General features: G+C 34.4%; 1 protein-coding gene across 4 annotated transcripts in view; it reads right to left on the reverse strand.

Moving 5' to 3' along the window:
• The window catches only part of wry (weary), a 1,511,805-nt gene that overhangs the window by 761,734 nt on the left and 730,273 nt on the right, over nt 1-19,798 (reverse strand). For all 4 annotated transcript variants that reach the window (XM_069848455.1, XM_069848453.1, XM_069848454.1 and 1 more), the window contains one exon: nt 15,537-15,700. In XM_069848455.1, coding sequence (XP_069704556.1) covers nt 15,537-15,700 — 164 coding nt within the window. The remainder of the gene's footprint in view (nt 1-15,536; nt 15,701-19,798) is intronic.

The following is a 19,798-nucleotide window of genomic DNA, read 5'->3' on the forward strand; positions in this document are numbered from 1 at the left end:
GTCTCATGACCCCCCCCTTTCTACGACCCTGCGACAAAACCACTTGAACGGACAGTAGATACCATTTCTGAGTAATTTTATCTTTTCGGATCCGGCAGAAGTGAAGATTAAATTTACAATACGTAAGGTACTTTTTTATAAAGTAGGTATAGAATTATTTCAACATGAATTACTCGTACGAAGGACGAAACTGGTAATTGAAATTAGGTACAATAGTCTATAGTGCGATAATATGCACAAAAGAACTGAAGCCTGTATCGAAATGAACAGCCACCATTTTCAAAAATGTGTTTAAATATCCATATTATGATTATTTTTCAATTTAAGTTCATTCTCTATATTGTACGCTAATGTGCTGTAACAGTACAATATACACTGCATAATGAATACGTCCGAATGGATAGTTGAATTCGTGAGTAAAAACACTTATTGTTAATACAGTACTGTATTTTGATTAAACAAAAACCTAATGAAAATTATCAAACTGAAAATCGCGATATTTCCTAGTTTACATAAATGGATGAACTACTTTTCTTCCCTCCTATACCTAGTAAAGTGATTTGTTTGTATAATTACGCCAGTATCATCGAACTCCAGTCTTGGAAGGGGGAGCAAGCGGTGTTTCCGGTTCTAGACCTTAATCCAAAGGTATAGCCAGGTTAATATTAAAAATGTTAGTAAAAATAAAATTATGTCCCTGTAAAACAACTTCTTGTCCTTTTATCGGATATGATGTAATGGTTCCATGACAACTGTAATCGAATATCCGTTTCAGAAAATCTTTTCAATGCGTTATATTAGCGTAGGTCAAATATAGACATTACAAGTCAAAAGTACTTCAAGGACGTCTTGTTCATCGTCGCCCTTAAAGGACTGAATATTTTGTCCCGTGCCGCAATAATTCGTGTGAGGATGCAGTCAGATTGCGGCGTAGGACAAACCCAAGGCAAGGAACGCTCAATCAGTTCGTATAGGAGGGAGGTAAATCTGCACTGCTGAGCTTAAAATTGGACTCCGTTCTGCTAAATTTGCAGTAGTAAACGCTCTGAGTATGTCCTTTGTGCTCTGTGTTTTCATTGTTTATTAAATTCAATCCAGAGTCCATGAAACGTACCAAACAAGCTTAGCGCCCATTGTTGACGGGAGTGTTTAAATCCAGAAATAGAAAGGCATTATTGTTGTGAATAAAAGTAACATTATTGTTTTGAAATAGAAGTCACAGTATTCAGTATCGCAGTAATAGTGAAGGGCGAAGTTGTTCTTTTCCCGGAACAGTTCCGACGGTTCCGGTTCCGAAAAAATACTATGTTCCAAATAACAGTTCCGAAATTACAGTCACCAGTGGTGATGAGTCGGAGTCGTTGAGTCGTTCAAACGAACGGTACAGTACCCTCCCTCTTCACCATGCTGCTCACACTGGAGCACTCATAGGCATGACATAGTACACATTCTTATCTATAGATGGCACTGCAATGCACATTCGAATCGATTTTGGAAAATTGCTGTGCATGCGGACAGAACTCAAAAGCTTAATGTTAGTAATTACACAGCTGTTGACTACAAGGACAGAATACAACACTTTGTTTTCGTACATAAAGTTATAAAGACATGGTAGCCAACTAAAAAAAAAATAACATAACATTTAAAACATATGGTATGTAATTTCTGTTCTCTCTATTACATAATAAAAAAAAAAACAAATCATTAATTTTTATTTTTACTTTTCTTAATGCACAGTTATAATAACAACAACAATAATAATAATAAATATTACAATTTCATAAATAAAAAAGATATATATTGGCAGTAATGAAACCTGGAAACCCCGCAGTGGGTTAGTAAAATGTTGGAATCGCATCTTTACCAAAGTGTAATTTAAACTTCGCATTAAACCTCCTCTCGAAATCAGTACTTATATGGGCAGTTTCCAACAAATAATGCTACAACATTTTTGTCGTTCTTTGATAACAGAGAAGATAGCACAAAAACTTGTGCTTGTCAGACTTAACCTCAACAAACGACATACAGACATTGTAACTAAACCACTCATTACCATTTACGACTTTAACCTTTGTATAGAATCAGCTGATCAATGAATTAATAATAGTATGCGTACTTTATGACTTCGTAGAATGTTTATAAAACAGAATTAGTCAACTAATGGTGAAATAAACCATAAAGCGGGAATGAATATTACAGATTATTAAATACTTACTATAACATTACAGATGATTGGCCAGTCTTACAAATGTTGATATTAAAGTTCGCGCCACCGCAAGGATTTCAATTTCCATGCGCCCCCCTCCAACCACGTGAGAGTTTCAAGTACCAACTTTATCCAACTTTTCCAAGTACAACATAAAGAACAACGAGAACAGTGTAACTGCAGCTGTCGTTGGTTCATCGGAACAAGCTCCGACGCTCCGACGTTCCGACTGTTATCTCGGAGTCGGAACATACCTTGTGCAACGCGGTACTGCGAGCCCGCAACAGCTGGGCAAGTGAGCAGCTCGGAGTCGGAACACTGTTATTTCGGAACAGGAGGTTCCGACCTACTGTTCATTTTTGCAACAGTTCCGAGACCGGAACAGTTCCAAAATAACTGTTGTGTTATTTTTTACCCATCTCTAGTGCTAGGTAGCAGAACGTTAATATTGTAAAAACTGATCATGTTCTGTGTTTTCATTTCCTTGAAATTCATAACTGTTTAAAATGAAAGATTTGTCATAATTTATTTTCACATGTCATGTACAGTACATGTTCGTATATACAGGGTGGTTCATTGCATATAAATCACTAGTTCGTCCAGTAATGGAATATGGTGCTGCATGTTGGGATCCTTACTGATTAGAACATATTAAGACACTGGAAAAGATTAAAAAACGGGCTCTTAAGTGTTGACGGAAAAATTCACCATTAAAATGGGACACACTCACGGGCAGGAGAACGCGAATTCGATTATGCGCAATGTTCAAAACATACAGAGGTGAGCCTGCCTGGAGAGAAATAAAAAATAGGTTGCAGCCGCCAAATTGCTCTTCAAGGAACGACCACTCATATAAATTGAGGGAAAGAAGGCAGAGCACGGACACTGGAAAGTTTTCTTTTCTCAATCGTACTATCAGGGACTGAATGCTTTACCTGCAGACTTACTAAAGGCTTTACCAACAACCAAAAATGTATTTAAAAATAGGCTTAAGGACCTTACTAATAGACGGTAATTATACACAGTATTTAAAGGGTGTAAATGATATGTTGTTATTGAAGTGTTGTATCAGTGAAGAATTATGTTGTGTCAGTGAAGTGTGTTGTATCAGTGAAGAAGTATGTCGTATCAGTGAAGTGTGCTGTGTAAGTGAAACGTGTTCCTGTCAGGGAAGCTTTATAGTTTATAGTGGCAGTGCAAAGTGTTTGAACAGTGAAATGTTTTTGAAGTGTCAGTGAAATCAGGATAGAATCAGTGAAATGTGTCGTAGTTCCAGTGCAGTGAGTGAGTTGACAGCGAAATGAGTGTAATGTTGAAAGGTACTTGTGCAGATATGAACATATCATACTCGTGGGTTTTAGTTCGATCTTAGTTTTAAGATACAAATTAGATTTATTTCAAATGTTATTTTAAGTGATCGTTTCATTTAATTTAGGATATTCCCTGTTGTTGTTATTATTATTATTATTAACTGTATTTTTAATTAATAAGTTTATTATTGTCATTATTGAGTGTAATTAGTTACCACTGCCACCGGGTATATACCAATTGCAGTGTGAATAAATACATACATACATACATTAAATTTGAGCTGATAATGTGAAAAATCTAAAAAAAAAAGTTCTAGAAAGAAATGTTTCAAATAAAATTTAATTGATTGTAAAGGATTAGGCAAATTTTATTTTTACTTTATAATTGAAGACCGATTTCAAGGTCACTTGAAGATCAATATAATGTATATTTTTACTTTTTATTATCATTCTTCGTACAAAAGTAAACAAACCTGGTATATTTCATAAGCCAGGCATGTCAAAACCCTGCACATTGTGCAACTATCTCTGTGCGATGTGCACTCTCTATTCCCCTACCTGGAGGGAGTGAATCGCCTTGGAGGGGAACGCGATAGGGCTATACAATACCTGCAGCACCTTTTGTTTCAGTAACACTGTTTCAGTACGAGTGCCGATTTGGCTGTGTCTGTGAATGAGTTATGATAAATAAAGTGAGGAGTTCACAGATAACGGAGAAGAGAAATTACGAATCATATAACATAATTGTTATAATGTTTTCCTCAGCCAACAATAATTATTGTTTTAAAATAAAAGGCTATCTTCAGCCTATGTCGAGGTAATAGTGTTGTGAGGTGACAATTTAGATCAGATTAGTAAAGTTCTCAAAATATGACATTGCCAGCGCTTATTTCTTAATCAGTACTCTCACGGCAAAACGTACTTGACAATGGCGTTGTTTTGGAGTCTGTAGTAACACAGCCATCAAAGATTAGACGGCTTACGACTTTCATTTCATAAACTGGTAAGTGATGAGTAGGGAGCGGATTTTTATGTGCTTTAATTTTAATATATTTATTTTTTATGTGCTAAAAAGTACGAAAATATTTGCTAAAAATAGAAAAAATATTTTTTTAAATATGACAAAAATACCTTACTTAGCTTGAAAAAAAATGTTACTAGGTACTCACCAACCACACTTGAGTATCAGTTGCAAGTAATTGTTCGAGAATTGCAGTGAACAACAAAGGTCATTTCCAAATTCTCCATCACAAATGCATGCTGATTATCTCCGAACAACGACATACTGTGAAAACGATCTTTCCACATCACAGGACGTCAGACGTGCATATTTAAAGAGAGGAATGTCACAAACATCTACACCGTCAATTTCACCTTCAGGCACACCCTCCAATACTTGAGCAACTTTACACATTTTTTATATCCACTGTTTTGCCGTGAATGCACACGTGAAGCAGCGGCAATGTGCTTGTTTCCAGACAAATGTTGGGTTAACTGAGAGCTCTGATCTGCACTTACTGATTTACCATATAGTTGGCAAAATAAAACTTTTCTGTCGGTAGTAAAAATGTTTTTAAATTCACCTACATATTGCTCAAGACGCAATCTTAATAGGCTAATATACACATGTCTTAACATAAATAATGTTTCCAGTTACTGACTGAAAATGTCGGACAAAAGCTTCCTATAGCGACATCACCACGTCTTCACTACGCAGCTTATGCTTATGGCCCGATAACGGGGAATCACAACAAGATATAGGCATGAGCGAGAGGAGAGAGATTTGTTTAAATTATATAATGTTTATAACAAAGCTCTTTTCCGTTGTGTTTCACAAACAAACCGTGCAATGAAATCATCTTCAGCAACAATTGTGTTGCAAGATCTCTCCTTCTTGTCCATGTTAATTTATTCTCATACGTGGTACATCATTAAGTTCTAATACTGAGCGCATAGTGGCGTTATGATGCATTATAGCGCATAGGTGGCGGCCATGGTATGATACCTCGTCAGTTAGTCTCTCTACCCAGCAAGAGACAGTTGAGTGCATGCACTGTAAGCAGAACTACGGTCTTTGTTGTGACGGTGATTTGAATGCTCACGTCGGAACCCGAGATGTCACAGTTTGAGCAACGGGCAAACATCAAGTTCTGCCAGAAATTAGGCAAAACTGCTGCCGAAACGTTTCAAATGATGCAGCAAGTTTACGGTGAGGACGCAGTGAGTCGCAGTGTTGTGTTTAGGTGGCACCGACGTTTTTTGCAAGGAAGAGACAGTTTGGAAGATGATGTGCGTACTGGTCGGCCACAAACAATTCGAACTGAACGCAAGATCCAAGAAGTTGCAACGTTGGTGCGTGCTAGCCGCTCCCAATCGGTAGACGATATCGCAGCAACAGTAGGGGTCAGCCATGTTACTTGCTACAAAATTCTGTCTGATGACCTGAACATGTCTCGTGTTACCCAGCACAGTGTGCCACGAATCCTGTCGCAAGACCAACGTGATGATCGCATGACGATTTGTGGTGACCTCATCAGTAGTGCTGACGATGACCCGACGTTTCTCAACCGATAACTGGAGACGAAACTTGGTGTTTCCTTTACGATCCGCAACTGAAATGACAATCCGCCACCTGGAAAACGCCGTTATCACGACGACAGAAAAAATCGCGACAAGACATGTCAAAAGGCAAGGTGATGCTTGAACTGTTTTTTTATTCAAATGGAATTGTTCACATGGAATTCATCCCAGAAGGTACAACTGTGAACAAAATCCTCTACAAAGAGATCCTTGGCCGTTTACGAGATTCAATTCGCCGTAAGCGACCTGAGCTATGGCGTACAAAGAATTGGCTGTTGCTACATGACAACGCCCCTGCACATCGCTCTGTTCTTTTCCAAGAGCAACTTGCAAGACAACAGGTGACAGTTCTTCCACACCGTCCGTACTCACCTGATCTCGCACCATGCGATTTTTTTCTCTTTCCTCGCATGAAAGCAACTCTATGTGGGCGTAGATTTCATTCTTCCGAAGAGGTCATGACTGCCACAAGAGAAGCCATACGGGACCTTCCTGCCAACATCTTTCAATGGTGCTTCCAGCAGCTATACCAACGTTGGCAAACGTGCATAAAGGCCAACGGAGACTATTTTGAGGGAGGATGTGGTTCTGTTTAAATGTACGCCGTGTTATGCGGCATCTTGTGATACATCCAGATTCTTGTGGGAGCCTACCCTCCAGGCGTCAAGTCTTAGAACTTAATGACTGTACCACGTATAATAACAATGATATGCTGCCTGGCAGTCCTCAGAACTTGAGGCGATACTATTATAAAAATGGATCACGGATACACCACACAGCGCTTAGAAAAACGAAGTAACCAAGAATTCTTAAAAGAACCAAGAATTCCTAAAAAGAATAACGTACTTCTGAGTGAAATAATTGATTTAGTTTGAAAATATTTAAAAGTTCTTGTAAAAAAATTATTTAAGTAAAAAACCTCCAAGATTTATGTATTTATAATAAATTTCCAGAAAATATGTATTTACATAAATTTTTTGTGAAAATATGTGTTTTTATGTGAAATAAAATTCGGGTTTTAAACTTGAAACTTGACATTCGGTATTTTTAACTTTGTTAATTGTGTTTTATCACACGCAAGAAAAATATTTAATTACATAGGAATCCGCTCCTTAGTGATGAGAATATAGTGAGGAATACATGTGAGGCTCTTGAGGTTATAAGGAGAGAAGAAAACAACTATTTGCAAGGCGGAAAAATTTTCTGGAAAAATATATAATGGCAAATTTTCCATCTCACGTCACAATATTAATTCAATATACCGATATTAATAAATCTTTAAACCTGACATATAGAGAATATCGTCGCTTGACAGCTTGTGAACTACACTTTTAATTTCTTTGAGTAACGCTCCCAACTTGTCGATACTTGCTCTCAACGTTTTCAAATAAACTATATGTGAATTTAAATTCTAAGCTTAATTTATATTTATTAATATTAATATTAATTTATATTGACATAGAGCAAAGAAATAATAGTATAAAAACTTCACAATGTCATACTGTATGTAATTAATTGGGAGTATAATATTTTCTTCAACAATTGTGTACCAATGGTCACAGTAAATAATAATGCTTGACGAATAATGAAAGAGTAGGGTCTATACATTACATTAAGTTCGTTGTATCTTAGATTTTAGGCTTTACGGCATTCAAAATACTTTATTTAAAAGGGGGGTTATAAGGGGGCTTGAATTAAATAAATCGAAATATCTCCCTTATTATTAATTTTCGTGAAAAATGTTGCATTACAAATTTTTTTTTAATGATTTCCGATAAGTTTTATTCAATGTAAAATTTTGATAGGACTGATATTATTTAATGAGGTAAATTAGTTTTAAAATTAAAATAACGCCATCTAAGGTGCTGCAATTAAATAAAAACAAATGACTTCGTCTATAACGGGCCTTGGACAACAACAATCGAAAGCTATTAAACATAGCCTACAGAGAATGTTTCTGTGTTTGTATGAAGTAATATCAGAAGGTAAATTAATCGATTTGTATAATTAATTCTTATTTCTCCATTGGAAAGTGTAGTTTCTCTAGATGGACATAATGCTATAATGTTATTACAGCAACTTCTGAATGAATCGAGGTCAGATAAGATTAAAATAGCTTCTTATGCACAGAAAAGGTGATAGGCTATTCTGTATATTCATTTCCAGTATTTCTTAAAATAATGTTTTTGTGCACATTCATTTTCATCTCAGAGAATTAACGAACAACGAGAGTGTATTGATTTAGTATGCAGTAATAGTACGTTAGCTTAGCATTCCATTATTTTATAATTCAAATTCTAACTATGTTCAATTGAATCGTGTTAAAATACATAAAATACATATGCAATAAATGCAATGCAAAAAAATTGAGTACTGAGCCAAGCAGATTATTTTGCCTTGTAAAAGTTGTTCCTCCTGAGATTCAAGAGCCCCCCACAACAAATTAAAAACTTACTTATCGAAGTACATCCGTTATCAACACACTTTTTATATAATATAATATAATATAATATAATATAATATAATATAATATAATATAATATAATATAATATATACTAATAATAATTCTGTAACCGAAATTTTTCTGGTAATTTTCGCTTTTCCAAAAATAATTGGTGTTAACATGTATAATTATTCATCCTGAGACCGAAAATCGCTTTTTTTTAATTTTTGTTTGTATGTCTCTCTGTCTGTCTGGATGTTTGTTACCTTTTCACGCGATAATGGCTGAACGGATTTCGATGAAAATTGGAATATAAATTAAGTTCGTTGTAAGTTAGATTTTAGGCTATATGGCATTCAAAATACTTTATTTAAGAGGGGGATTATAAGGGGGCCTGAATTAAATAAACAGAAATATCTCGCTTATTATTGGTTTTTGTGAAAAATGTTACGTAACAAAAGTTTCTTTAAAAATTATTTCCGATAAGTTTCATTCCAAGAAAAATTTTGATGGGACCAAATTGCACCAAAAACGGATGCTCTCTGAACCAAATGATCATATTTTAATTATTTGCATGTAATAACAATTAAGAAACATGTTAAAGGAATTGTCATTGCACTAAATGAGTGGTCTCTGGGCCAAAATGATCGCATTTTAATTATTTGGATGCAATTTAAATTAAGTGACATATTAAACGATTTATCCTTCTATCAAACAAGTATGTTCCCTGGACCAGATGTCGTATTTTAATTATGTAATTAATTTATATTTATTTCTAGCAAGTGCAGAGGAGCGCACGGGTACAGCAAGTCTAGCAATAGAATTATGTATTAAAATTACGTTATTTTTATTGGCATTAAATAGTAGGCCTGCCTATGCGTAGAGGTACTGCAGAGCTTCTACTTCACTGCATTGTATTTATGTTCACACAATGAAGTACAAACAAACGGCTATATTGCTAATAGCGTAGACTCGTTACATGTCAGTTACGAGTTGTGTCTAAAAATCGTCCGTAGATTTTCAGTTTGACAGTGTTCCTTACTTTTGTGAGGTTCTTTGGTTAAGTCCAGGTTCTTCGAACTGCGTGAACAAGGCCAAGTCGGAAGTTCGCTTTGCCGGGTAATATATCCAAGAGTACGAAGATTTTTAGCGCAAATTATTGTTTATATTTTTGGCAGTACGTACGTATGTCAGAAATTTTCCTCATTTATGAACTTCACAAAACCAAAACTAAGATCAAGAGTAACAGATGATAATATGCGAACTATGATGTGTTGTGCTGCAGGAAACATTTTGCCGGACGTAAGAAGGTTGGTGTCGGCAAAAACCACAAAAAGCACTTTTGTGTTAGGAGAGAAGTCAGCAATTGATTTTTTTTATTATAGAAACGTGATGTTCAACAAGATTATGTATGTAACAGTTACATAACAAATAATTAGGTATACCTCATTATGTAAAACCGCTAAGTTAAATAATTTACAATTCATGTTGAGAAATAGTCAGCTAAGCCTCCTGTTAATAACATATATCAAAACGATGAAAGAGTAATGGAACGGAGAAAAATTCTCTCCGGCGCCGGGATTTGAACCCGGGTTTTCAGCTCTACGTGCTGATGCTTTATCCACTAAGCCACACCGGATACAACTCCGCCACTCATATCGAGTGCACCTCAACACATGTGTGGACTTCGGTCCTGCGTTCATAGACATCTATGACGTAGTGCAGAGGGCGGCCACTAGAGGGAACCCAAGAGTTGGAGCTTAATCTGAGACGATTCTAACCGGCGTCGGAGTTGTATCCGGTGTGGCTTAGTGGATAAAGCATCAGCACGTAGAGCTGAAAACCCGGGTTCAAATCCCGGCGCCGGAGAGAATTTTTCTCCGTTCCATTACTCTTTCATCGTATGATAACGCAGAATATCTGCATGGAAATATCATATGTACTTCGGTACATTAAAATAATATATATAAAATAATATATAAAATGATATATATATATATATCAAAATATAATTAATTATTTATTCCGTCTTATGGCTTAAGCATTGATTACATATAAAGGAAAACACTGATGTGTTACATTTTATTTAGTCTTAATACTAACGTTTTCGCTCTTTTGTAGGTCATCTTTAGGTACGAGATATAACCGATATCATCTAAAATCAATTACAAAAACTTTGCTTTACATTTGGAAATGACATAACTAGAGTAAAAATATGACATAGCGACAATATTAATCATCCAAAACAACATTAAAAGGATCATGTCAAATATTAAAAACAAATTAAAACGACGTAAGTTTGCATAGCTATGAATACACAATGTTGGCATACAAAGTAGATCTCAATACATTGGTGTCCTAAATATATTGTACTGTTGCCAATAGCTTGTTGCAAGTGAATAGAGAAGCATACAGAGAGTAGAAATCAATGTGCTGATCATAGTAAAAATCAATAAATTACTAGAAATATAAAAAACCTGATATTACTAAATGTAGAGTCGTAAAAGCAAATATGAACTGGCTAATTTCGATGGAGCGAGTAAAATTCTTGTTTAGTGTTCTGTGCTCAACTATATGAAAAACAAACGTGCATCTATGATAGGTAAATTAGAGAAATATATTGAAATGCCGTATGAAGGTATTAATTTACTTACAAAATCATGCGAAAAATCTCAATCATCACCGTACAAAGGTTGCTGAAATGAAGGGATGTATATTTTGTTGTACATGTAATCAGTTTAATTGGATAAACTGCATCCCTGTGACCAAATATTGTCGAGTATTCATTCTGATCTGCAACACACGTTTATGTATTATAAAAATTGAAGATTTGACAAGGGATCAAAAGGAATATCTGTTATATCTCGTACCTGAAGATGCCATACAAAGGGCGAAAACGTTAGTATTAAGACTAAATAAGATGTAACACATCAGTGTTTTCATTTATATGTAATCAATGCTTAAGCCATAAGACGGAATAAATAATTAATTATATTTTGATATATGTTACTCTAAGTTAAAGAATAGAGAATATACTCGTACGTTTGTTATTTGTACAATTTCATAATCAATGCATTTATTAGAGAGATGCAAAACATGCTTTGATTTCTTGTTGTCTTGTACGCATGTAATACTTCATCTAGGCCTACTTTTACAAGCAGTTAAATTCATCTTGCAGTGTAGGCTAGCGGAGTGAATTTTGCTCACCGCTACTGTCTGCACAATAGATTCACTGCAACCAGTCAGCGCTTGATCGCGCGTACTGTAGAACCGCCTACTTGCTCTTGACCTTGATATAGGTGTCTTGATTAAATTAACGGAAACGTTTAGTGAATCAATACAACTGAATCGATTCTACCAAATCAAACAGTCTTCCCATCTCTACTTCAAAGGTATCAGTTATCACATGCTCATTCAGAACTACATCATTACTATGATGATTATCATTATCACCATCGTTATAATCTCGATTATCACCCAGATGGTTGAGCCACTAGTGCTTTTCAGCGGACGAGTACTACTGACGGAGGAATCGGATATTACGAATAAAGCTCTCCTCCGGTGATCTCCGGTATGACCGCAGGTGGCAGAGAGAGCATACGGAGGGATTCGGAGCTCCGGAGCAAGCGACAATCGAAAGACTGAATTCTCAAGGACGACCTAGGTCGACCGAAAGACAGTGGGATATCCGAGACATGGAAGTTCTTTCAATCAGTTTAAAGTAGTAGAAGTTTGTCAAGGGGGTTATTATTAAAATTGTTCAGAATTTATATTATCGGTATTTTAAATTTTGTATACTATAATCATAGTAATAATAATAATAATAATAATAATAATAATAATAAATATTATTATTATTATTATGTTACGGTATGTTTATTAATATTATATTATGTTCTAATAGAAGATATTCATGACTATTATGTAGAAGTATTTTCCAGAGTTAAAGGTAACGAAGAACCTGAATAAATTATTTTTAAACAGTGAACCTTAATACATTCATACCACACGTTTCTTCGGTTCCATTCTGAAATTCTATTTAACATATTTTACGTTAAACTCAATCGATTAGACTAATATTGGCAGTGACTATTTGTGTTATTTTGAATTTTAAATTTTTATTCAGCTTCCTCCAAGTGAAGGCTGCCTAGAAGACAAAGCTTACCAAAAATTGTTATAATGGAAAAAAAAACAATGGAAAAGGAAAAGACAAGAAATAACACAATTATAAATAATTGAAGACGACTAAACAAAAGAACATTAATTCCAGAAGAAACATACAATTTCCTAGTACGGTATCTATTTGCTATCAGGTGATCACAGTCGTCTATTTAGCACTAGTTGCAAGACCCAACTTAAGTGAGCAGATCGCCATAGGAAAGAGATCAATCTATTTACGTGTAGAGATGGTTTCTTAGGATTTTTATAGATCCCTTCATTGCAGACAGAGATACTTCAGTGACAAGAGTTTGTCCCAGACCAGAGCTGGGCAGCAAGAGCGGATTCTACTCTCTCACGGGGAGCCATATAATTTCTCTTCATCCCCTTTCTTCCCCGCCGAACACCGCGCAGCGTTGATTCAGTGACGGATGAATATTAAGCGTCCCCGTTTAGAGACTGGTTCCGCTCCCGATGCCCAGCTCTGTCCTAGATCAAACTACTTGCAAAAATGCGCGAATCTTTTTGTGATGGTTCCTCTAGCCCCAATCAGTAATCCTATAACTTCGATCGACGTTAGATGATTTTTTCCTTATAATATGGTATAGTGGAGTCGTATATGTCGCATTTTTCCCGATGTACCTCAGCAGGTTGATTTTCGCACGTTTCCATCCTTACAGTTGGATCAATTATGAATCCGCTTGTTGATCTTGTCGGGATAGCGATGATGTCAATGGGCCTTGTAGATCCATTTGTGGACAAGCCATGGACCACCACCTCTACTTAGTAGTCTTTTCCTCGTAGGGCCGATGCTAGGAAGAATCGAATCTTGTGGTGACAAGTATTTCTCAGTAGTTCTCCATGAGGACAGGCTCCCAGAATGTGAGCAAGTGTTTCTTTCTCACTCCGACAATGTCGGCAGTGGGTTCAATTCTGAGACCTACCTGGTAGAGCACGTACTGGCAGACATTGGTAGTCATCTTAATAGCGCCTTCCATTCGCTGCTGGTCAATCCATTCGGTTTAGATAACCATTTATTACCAGGCGTGTATTCTTTGTATACCGACGTGGACAAATTATTAGCAAAATTGAAGATTTTTATTATATATTTTTACAAAATATGATTCTTCACTTTACACTACAGTTGACATTTCTTGTGTATTATCAAATTATTAGCAAAAGTGAAGATTTTTATTATATATTTTTACAAAATATGATTCTTCAATTTAGACTACAGTTGACATTTTTTTGTATTACCAAAAGTGAAGATTTTTATTATATATTTTTACAAAATATGATTCTTCAATTTAGACTACAGTTGACATTTTTTTGCATTACCAAATTATTAGCAAAAGTGAAGATTTTTATTTTATATTTTTACAAAATATGATTCTTCAATTTAGACTACAGTTGACATTTTTTTGTATTACCAAAAGTGAAGATTTTTATTATATATTTTTACAAAATATGATTCTTCAATTTACACTACAGTTGACATTTCTTGTGTATTATCAAATTATTAGCAAAATTGAAGATTTTTATTATATATTTTTACAAAATATGATTCTTCAATTTACACTACAGTTGACATTTCTTGTGTATTATCAAATTATTAGCAAAAGTGAAGATTTTTATTATATATTTTTACAAAATATGATTCTTCAATTTAGACTACAGTTGACATTTTTTTGCATTACCAAATTATTAGCAAAATTGAAGATTTTTATTTTATATTTTTACAAAATATGATTCTTCAATTTAGACTACAGTTGACATTTTTTTGTATTACCAAAGTGAAGATTTTTATTATATATTTTTACAAAATATGATTCTTCAATTTAGACTACAGTTGACTTTTTTTGTATTACCAAATTATTAGCAAAATTGAAGATTGTATTGTATATTTTTCAAAATTTAACTCCTCAATTTGGACTACATTTGATATTTTTGCATATTTATAAATTATTAGCAAACCTGAAGAGTTTTATTGTACATTTTTACAAAATTCGATCCTTCAATTTGGACTACAATTGACATTTTGGATATTTCCAAATTATTAGCAAAACTGACGATTTTTGTTTTATATTTTTACAAAATTTGACTCTTCAATGCACTTGACATTTTTGCTAATTTACAAATTGTTAGCAAAATTGAAGATTTTTATTATACATTTTTACAAAACTTGACTCTTCAATTTAAACTACAGTTGGCATTTTTGCATATTTCTGTCTACTGTAATTATGGAAATATCCAAAATTGTCAACTGTAGTGTAAATTGAAAAGTCAAATTTTGTAAACAAAATTATCATAAAAATCGTCAATTCTGTTAATAATTTGTCCACGTCTGTAGACAAGAATGTTTCTAGGATAACTATAACTGTTTACATTAGCTATTGAGAAACTTTACTTTTGCTATAGATTTCGCAATAATTGAAATTAATGACATTAAGTTGATCAATAACATAAAACTAACAATATTTTCCATAAATGCTACGAATTTTAAATGTAGAAAAAAAAATCTGTCGGCAAAGTAGTAGGCTACTTCAAGAAAAAAAAAAGAGTAAAAAAATGAAAGAATAAACACAAAACTACACACTTATTGAAAAAATACTTGGATTCGAACCACTACATGATCCGAATAAAGGAATGTTCAGCGAAAAGTGTACATCTGCGCAAGGAGCATATACAACCTGCGCAGCGCTGCATCAATCGGAGGTAATCCGGAGGCATCCGAATGAGAGCACGCAAACAACTGCTCCGAATGCAACCTCATCATGCGCAGCACTTGTGCCGGCCTAAGCCACAACTCTAATACGTTTACTCAAGTTTGCTGCTTACCGATCAGGAGATTGATTCCTTCTGTCAGGTCCTTATCGTACAGAGTCACGACTTTGCGGCCGTCTACGAGGAGGGGGGTGATGTCTAAAAGGACGCCTTCTGTGACGTCACAGTGGTCGTAGCCGGGGCGCGTCACCCCGTACACCGCCGTCTCAGGCTGCCTCCTGCACAGAAAGCAAATACAATAGCCTATATCAAGAGTGCAAAATCAGCTCGATGTAACCTGATGTTATTAGACATACTGTACGTTTCACTTGGGCGAGATGATTGGTCAATTACGTTCAGATAGGAACTGTAAGGGAAGAGGACGGTATAATTTTGAAATTCTTTGGAAATTTTTTAATTTATATAACTAGAAATATCACTCCTCCGACAACTTAAATTCGAATTTATTTTTAAAAAAATTCGGGCCCACATTTTGTAAAAAAAATACAAGTACACAGTAAATTATTAAAATGAATATATCTGAGGCATTTTTTTAGACTATTACACTTTTACTACGTCATACTATTTGTGACCAATAAAACGGTACGAAAGGAAGTCTTTCAACCAATCATGGCTGCTTATCGCAAAATTTTATCGCGTCCCTAGCATTTGTTTATTTTTATCACTACCCTAGCATTTGTTTCTTTGTTTGCCAACATTTCAAACTGCATTGGCCTGGACGTAAACAAAAAAAAAAAATTACAAACCACTCCAGTCTCGATACACAGCACTTTCAAATATGACTCACATTGGCATTCAAGAACAAGAATTAATAAAGATCATTGGTCATAGTTATGCATCTTCCTTGAAATCCTCTTTACAAATAAATGAAGAGCACCATTCGGAAATCCTGAATAAGTTTAGGAATACACCACGTACATCAACGAGTTCCACTTCTTTTACGCACACGTCTAATATAACATCAACTGAACCACCAACCACTAGAACATTCAAATTTGAAAATTGTACTTTCAATAATTGTTCCTTTTAAAATTATTCATGTTTATTTTTTATTTCAACATCGTTAATTAAAACTTTTCTTGTTTATTTCATCATCCCAAATTAAATCTTTTGTAACACTTGTTTATAATAGGTTATGTTATAGCTTCTGCTATGTGATATTATGGATAGTCACGTATCAGAGATTGTTTAATAGTAAGATTTATTGAAAATCATCTCTCAAGTGAGGTTGATTACTGGAATCCGTATAATTTAAGTGGAATGCAACTGTTTTAATAAAAATGCAACTGTTTTAATAAAAATGCAATTGAATCAACAAAGCCTTCTTGACTAGTAACCGTCTACAGAGTTCAATAAAGATTCCATAGTTGGCACAACTGATAACAAGAAAACATAATCATAAAACACTACTGCCATCTAGCGTAATATTTCTAATTTAGAGATGGTACAATAATACATTTGAAGACAGTTGTATTTTCGTAAGTCAATTAATATTTTATTGTATTAGAGTACTTCGTTACTTCTAATCTTAATATACTTTCTTCTAATCGTGTAATAGTCAATGAAGTCCCACTAGAGTTTTGATTTTCTCTAGATAAATCAAAACCTCTAGTGAGATTACTGCTGAAAAAATCAAAATCTCCTCCACATTTTATTCCTAAAGCATACACTTTAAAATATCTGTAACATAAGTCTGACATGGATTACATATTAAGAATGAATTTTAGAAGTAATGTTGAAAAAGAAACATGGATATTAGGACGAAGTGAAGAGAAACAGCTAGAAGCATTTGAAATGTGGGTATCGAGAAGTATGGAGCGTGTGAGAAAGACAGAATAAAGAAATGAAGCTGTGCTGGAAAGGGTGAGTGAAGAAAGAATAATGTTGAAACTGATCAGGAAGAGGAAAAAGAATTGGTTGGGCACTGGCTGACAAGAAACTAACTACTGAAGGATGCACTGGAAGGAATGGCGAACGGAACAAAAGTTCGGGGCAGAAGAATATACCAGAGATGATAGACAACGTTAAGATACTGGATCGTATGCGGAGACTAAGAGGAAGACGGAAAGTAGGAAAGACTGGAGAATGCTGTATTTGCAGTGGAAAACCTCCCCAAGGACAGAAAAATGAATGAATGAATTAATTAATTAATTATATAGATACATAGAAGGATACTTTCCAATTGCAATAAAAACAAATTTATGATACAGAGAAAAGTTTCCAAATAGCTCAAAGAATGTGTGTTCCAAATTTCATGCATGGAGCATTAATAGTTCCAAAGATCAAGAGTGTAAATTTAAAATCTGCCACGACTACATAGACCAGCCGTGGCGAAAATGTGATAGTGTGCCGAGCCACTGTGTAACCTGCAACGTACATAGCACCTATGGAGGGAGGCGGACACCCGAAGGGGAAGTGAAGCAACTGTCTGACTTATTAACGGATTTTCATTTTCCTTAGTCAAGAACTTAAATTTAATGTTATACAGTACAAGGTTACAAATTAATGTTTAGTACGTGTAACGAAGAAAAAAATGGACAAGAAAACATGGGACACATTATCACAACCTAAAATTAACTGTCTTCAGAATTAATAATTATATATAATAATGAATTTTCAGTCAAATACACTTTTCAATTTGTGAGGTCAGATAATCTGTTACATCACAATATTTAGTACGAAGCCACTAATATTTTCGACTTTAAAAAGTCATCTTCAGGTGCATGAGATGCAAACAATATTTAAATTAGGTGATAAGTTGATCTAGAAATTAATAACATGGTAAGTAATGCACGTACTGGCATTTACAATTATATAAATTTCGTGCCTCTTGAGGTAAACTGTACATGGTAAAGCTGAACACTGATGCTAGATTTTCGTGTGTATATAAGACAAGGAGAAGGCACGGCATAATATTAACCTTATGCAATTAAGATCGTATCATTAAAATTAAATTTGTACAGTTTGATATTAACTATGTTAAAATGTTAAATATAATGTATAAATTTAAGAGATGGAGAAGCTGTGATGCAAATGCTGTTGGTGGGAGAGCACGCAGTCTAATTCGTCGTGGTGAATGCCATAGTTGTCCGAAAATATTTTAGTTAATACCTTATTATTAATTTTGAAAGGTTGTGAGCTGATTCAGCGTTTTTTTAAATGTTTATTATATTTATACTTACATAGTTGTTCAGTTGTTTGCATCCAGACAAGGGGGCGTGTTTCACCAGACGTTACATGTTTTAGACTGAGTGATGATGTATGGACAGATAACTGAGAGGGGAGATCGAGATCAACTTATCACCTAATTTAAATATTGTTTGCATCTCATGCACCTGAAGATGACTTTTTAAAGTCGAAAATATTAGTGACTTCGTACTAAATATTGTGATGAAACAGATTATCTGACCTCACAAATTGAAAAGTGTATTTGACTGAAAATTCATTATTATATATAATTATTAATTGTATTCACACTTTTCTGAACCAACATGTCTTTCAAATGTCTTCAGAATGTCTCTGCGACAGAATTTCAAAATCAGAAATTATGTCATTTACTGCCAGTCGTAGTTGATCACGAAGGTATTTGTCTGTCAGTCGTGATCTAAATTCGGTTTTTACTATTTTCACTGTTGAAAATAATTTTTCACAAACGTAAGTTGTAGCAAACATGGCTTCAACAGAGCAAGCGAAAGAACGAAACTTCAGATATTTATTTTTTGGCAAAGATTTGAAAAGTTCAACATTTGTCAACTCCTTACATCTAGCTTTCATTGTAAATCTGTGAGTTTAAATTGAAGGTCTAGCCGCATTAGTCGTACATCTGCTGAAAAAGGATCGCCGTACAGAGATGATGATGATGATGATGATGATGATGATGATAATAATAATAATAATAATAATAATAATAATAATTAGACAGTGGATGCGGGATGACTTAAGGAAAAGTGAAGTTGTTTCGTATCAGAGTATATGGCACGTGCCGCGCCGTCCGTCTTTTGTGTACCTGGCGAGTACAGCAATGTACATAGTAACATTGCAACGCAATGTGTGCAGTTGTGTTATCCTGCTCAAGTATTTAGTACGCGTTGAATAGTAATAATATAATATAATATAATATAATATAATATAATATAATATAATATAATATAATACAATATAGCCTAATAATAATAATAATAATTATTATTATTATTATTATTATTATTATTATTATTATTATTATCATTAATTGTCTTATTTTTTATACTTTGTCTCATTTATTTGGACCTGCTGTTCACATTTTATTATGCTTTTTCCTTTCTTTCTGTATGTTA

The sequence above is a fragment of the Periplaneta americana genome, chromosome 15 (genome assembly GCF_040183065.1).
Source record: "Periplaneta americana isolate PAMFEO1 chromosome 15, P.americana_PAMFEO1_priV1, whole genome shotgun sequence".
Classification (NCBI taxonomy): Eukaryota; Metazoa; Arthropoda; class Insecta; order Blattodea; family Blattidae; genus Periplaneta; species Periplaneta americana.